Source organism: Palaemon carinicauda, chromosome 26 (assembly GCF_036898095.1).
Source record: "Palaemon carinicauda isolate YSFRI2023 chromosome 26, ASM3689809v2, whole genome shotgun sequence".
Taxonomy (NCBI): Eukaryota; Metazoa; Arthropoda; class Malacostraca; order Decapoda; family Palaemonidae; genus Palaemon; species Palaemon carinicauda.
The window spans coordinates 61,702,221-61,706,621 of NC_090750.1; the positions used below are offsets into that span (position 1 = coordinate 61,702,221).

The 4,401-nt window shown below is 34.9% G+C and overlaps 1 protein-coding gene across 1 annotated transcript; it reads right to left on the bottom strand.

The window, feature by feature from the left end:
* Window positions 1-1,099: 1,099 nt before the first annotated feature.
* On the bottom strand, window positions 1,100-2,167 carry LOC137619944 (golgin subfamily A member 6-like protein 24). The gene has a single exon (XM_068350226.1). The coding sequence runs from the start codon at window positions 2,165-2,167 to the stop codon at window positions 1,100-1,102; it is 1,068 nt and encodes a 355-aa protein (XP_068206327.1).
* Between the last annotated feature and the right edge of the window lie 2,234 nt (window positions 2,168-4,401).

Sequence of the window (4,401 nt, forward strand, 5' to 3'; positions counted from 1 at the left end):
GTCCGCGTACCTATTTCTCTTTTCTTTCTCACTCGGCGTTTGCCGTCTCTTCGGGGTGTGTTTTGGGGCGGTATCCCTACTGGTCTATAGTCTTCTTTTTCGTATGCGTCGTTTCCCTCTTCTACTAGTTGTGGAAATTCTTTGATTCGGACATATTGTCCTGATTTTGATAAATCCTTTTGTGGGGATCCACTTGTTGATTCATTTTTCTGATTTGCATTCTTTATCACTTGTGTATTAAGTTCGCGAAAATATTTTTCCAAATGGGCTATTTTCGTATCATGCTCTTGCAACAGGTTATGAGCACATTCATATTTAATCTTTGTACCCATTCTTTCTAATAAAATAGAATCATTTTTATTTTCTACCCTTTTTTCCACCTCAGGTTTCTCAACTTCTGATTCATTTTTCTGTCTTCCTTTCATTACCAATTCTCTATTTAGTTGGCGAACATATTTTTCCAGATGGGCTATTTTCGTATCATGCTCTTGCAACAGGTTTTGAACACATTCATATTTAATCTTTGTACCCATTCTTTCTAATGAAATAGAATCATTTTTATTTTCTAATAAAATAGTATCATTTTTATCTTCTACCCTCTTTTCCACCTCAGGTTTCTCAACTTCCGATTCATTTTTCTGTCTTCCTTTCATTACCAATTCTTTATTTAGTTGGCGAACATATTTCTCCAAATGGGCTATTTTCGTATCATGCTCTTGCAACAGGTTTTGAACACATTCATATTTAATCTTTACACCCATTCTTTCTAATGAAACAGAATCATTTTTATCTTCTACCCTCTTTTCCACCTCAGGTTTCTCAACTTCCGATTCATTTTTCTGTCTTCCTTTCATTACCAATTCTTTATTTAGTTGGCGAACATATTTCTCCAAATGGGCTATTTTCGTATCATGCTCTTGCAACAGGTTTTGAACACATTCATATTTAATCTTTACACCCATTCTTTCTAATGAAACAGAATCATTTTTATCTTCTACCCTCTTTTCCACCTCAGGTTTCTCAACTTCCGATTCATTTTTCTGTCTTCCTTTCATTACCAATTCTTTATTTAGTTGGCGAACATATTTCTCCAAATGGGCTATTTTCGTATCATGCTCTTGCAACAGGTTTGAACACATTCATATTTAATCTTTACACCCATTCTTTCTAATGAAATAGAATCATTTTTATTTTCTACCCTCTTTTCTTGCAACTGGATACTTTCTTTCATAGCGCTTTTTTCCGTTTTCCTTATTTGGTCAGTCAAGCGATCTACCTTTTCAACCATATTTTGGAAAGCATCGTCTATTCTTCTAATTTCATCCTCAAGTTTCTCAACCTTGTTGTTCAAATTAACTATCTTGCATTCTTGTTCTAACATAATATCGTCTTTCGTCGCATTTTTTTCCAACATATCCGTTATTATGTCGTCCTTTCTTCTACTTTCCACACAGAGCATAGCTACAGTTTTTTCCAAATTAGTTATCCTTACATCCCTCTCCGAGAGAGCCTTTCTCAGGAAATCTGTGTTATCATCTATTTTTAGGCTAATTTCCTTCAAAGTCGCCTGACTTACCTCAATCTTTTGCAGCACGTCAACTAGGGAGCTGCTACTCCTCAACTCCTCCTGACGATGATCCTGCTGCTTCCTCGCCAAATGAAGGATTGCCTCAGAGAGATGGGAAATAACCTCGTCTTTTTGTTGCTCCTTCCGCATATTTTTTATTCCTTCTTCAATTGACCTTTGCGCCGTCTTCGGCACAGCCCTCTCCGGCCGATAATTCTCCTGGATAGGTGGTTTTAGATTGGCCTCTCTTATAGGGGACCACGGGCTCTTGCCGTTTCGGCCGCCCGTAAGTGGGAAATCATCTTCTCGTTTGCGTTCCATTCTTGGCAGAGTTTGCGACCAACGTCTCAATATTTCTTGCTTTTCTTTTTGCAATTCGTCTCCTTTTAGCGTTTCGATCCATTTTTTCCCCTCTACGCATTTTTTGCCAGATTCATTTCCCATTGATTTGAGGGGTTTCAGCATCTTTATTCTTTCTTGCGCCTCCTCAGGAGGACGGCATAAAGCTTTCATAAAAAATAATATTCCTATCCTAGCTTTTTCTAGCGATAGAACCAAATAACTCATAAAATTCATAACATACATAATATTAACAGCCATTTCGATATAAACTGAATAGGTACTCATACTTTTTCACCTATAATTTAAAAAATTAAGTTAGGTAGAGACGGGGATTGATGAGGCAGAAGCGCAGAATAGAAAAAGATGGAAACGTTTCATCCGCAACGGCGACTCCATATAAAAATTGGAACCAGCTGGGAAGAAGAAGAAGAAGAAGAAGGTGGAAACTTTTTAGCTTGGATCGGAAAGACTCTCCCGATCGGATTTCGAAGACTTTTCGGGGTCTAATGTCTTCAAAACAAAGGAAGATTTCAATGCGAATGGAAGACTTCCGCGATTCCGGAAGCGTTACTGAGAGAAGAGAGCAGTTGGAAAAATTTGTTTAAAGAATTCTGTATCGTTAACGTCTTCAAAGCAGAACTGAAGACTCTCCCGCGAATCTGGAAGAGTTGAAAATCATCTTTTGAAGACTTCTGGGACGTCTTCAGAGCAGAAGAAAATGTCTTCAATGAGATATAATTCGAGAACTGAAGACTCTCCCACGATTCTGGAAGAGTTGAAAATCAGTTCTTGAAGACTTCTGAGTCGTCTTCAAAGCAGAAGAAAATCTCTTCAATGAGACTTATTTCCCGAGCTGAAAAGACTGCCACGATTCAGGAAAAGTTGAAAACAGTTTTTAAAGACTTCTGGAACGTCTTCGAAGCAGAAGAAAATCTCTTCAATGAGGCCTAGTTTGCGAACTGAAGACTCTGCCACGATTCTGGATGAGATGAAAATCAGTTTTTGAAGACTTCTATATCTTTAACGTCTTCAAAGCAGAAGAAAATATCTGCAATGAAACCTAGTTCGCGAACTGAAAACTGCCACGATTCTGGAAGAGTTGGAAATCCGTTTTCAAGACTTCTCATCTTTTATGTTCTCAAACCATTTAAAGACGGCTTCAACCTTTTTTTACAGTTTTGTTTTTTAGATATCGAAAGAAATAAACGAATATCCATCCATTTTTTTTATTCCCTTTTCGAGTTACAATATGAAAATATCAAATTATCTTGGACCAAAGACGAACCGGGTTTAGGGAGGCCTTGAAAATTTTCAAAATTCAGAGATTATGAATGGGATAATGGTTGATTATATACTTATATGCATACATGTAAATAGATTTGCGCGCACATACTATAACTTTTATAATTATAAATGAACAAACACACATACACACACACACATATATATATATATATATATATATATATATATATGTGTGTGTGTGTGTGTGTGCGTGTGTGTGTGTGCGCGCGTTTGTGTGTGTGCGTATGTGTGTGTGTGTACTCTATGGGCGTAATCATTCTTCTTACAGTAGATAATTTTCATGATACATGTATATGTCTTCCCTATATAATATAATAAAAAGAAAATGTCTGGTTTTATATATATACATATATACACACACATATATATATATATACATTTATATATGGTGAGATGGGCGTGCATGTGTGTGTGCATATCTATCTAAATATTTTGATGAATATCGTACAATAGAATATATATATATATATATATATATATATATATATATATATATATATATATATATATACATATATATATCTATATATATATATATATTTATATATATATATATATATATATATATATAATATTATATGTGTGTGTGTGTGTGTGTGCGTGTGTGTGTGTGTGCGTATGTGTGTGTGAGAGAGAGAGAGAGAGAACCAAAAACTCTCTCTAACCCGAATCTAACCACACACACCCCAAAAAAAGAAAAAAAAAGATTGGTGAAAGAAGAATGGGGGGTAATTAACCAGCTAAAATCCTCAAAATAATATATGTAAAAAAAAAAAAAGATAGACATGAAAAGAAAAGGGTAAACAAATTCATGAGCCTGTAGGCATTTCAAACCCTGGTCAAAAAAAAAAAAAATAAATAAAGAGCTTACCTAACTAAAACAGTTTCTTTTTTCTTTTTTGTTTTTTGGCTGATAGGAAATGTGGATGAAAGAAGCAGTTAGCTAGCTAAAATGATCAAATTAATATCTATCAAAAAAAGCAGACATAGGAAAAGAAATGGCTAAGCCAAAAACCCTCTCAAAATAAGCTCTAAAAAAAAGAAAAAAAGAAAAAAAATTTTAAATGGAAAACGCTTTGCAACCCATCATTCGTTTTTGGCTGATAGGAAATGTGGATGAAAGAAGCAGTTAGCTAGCTAAAATCATCAAATTAATATCTATTAAAAAAAGCAGACATAGGAAAAGA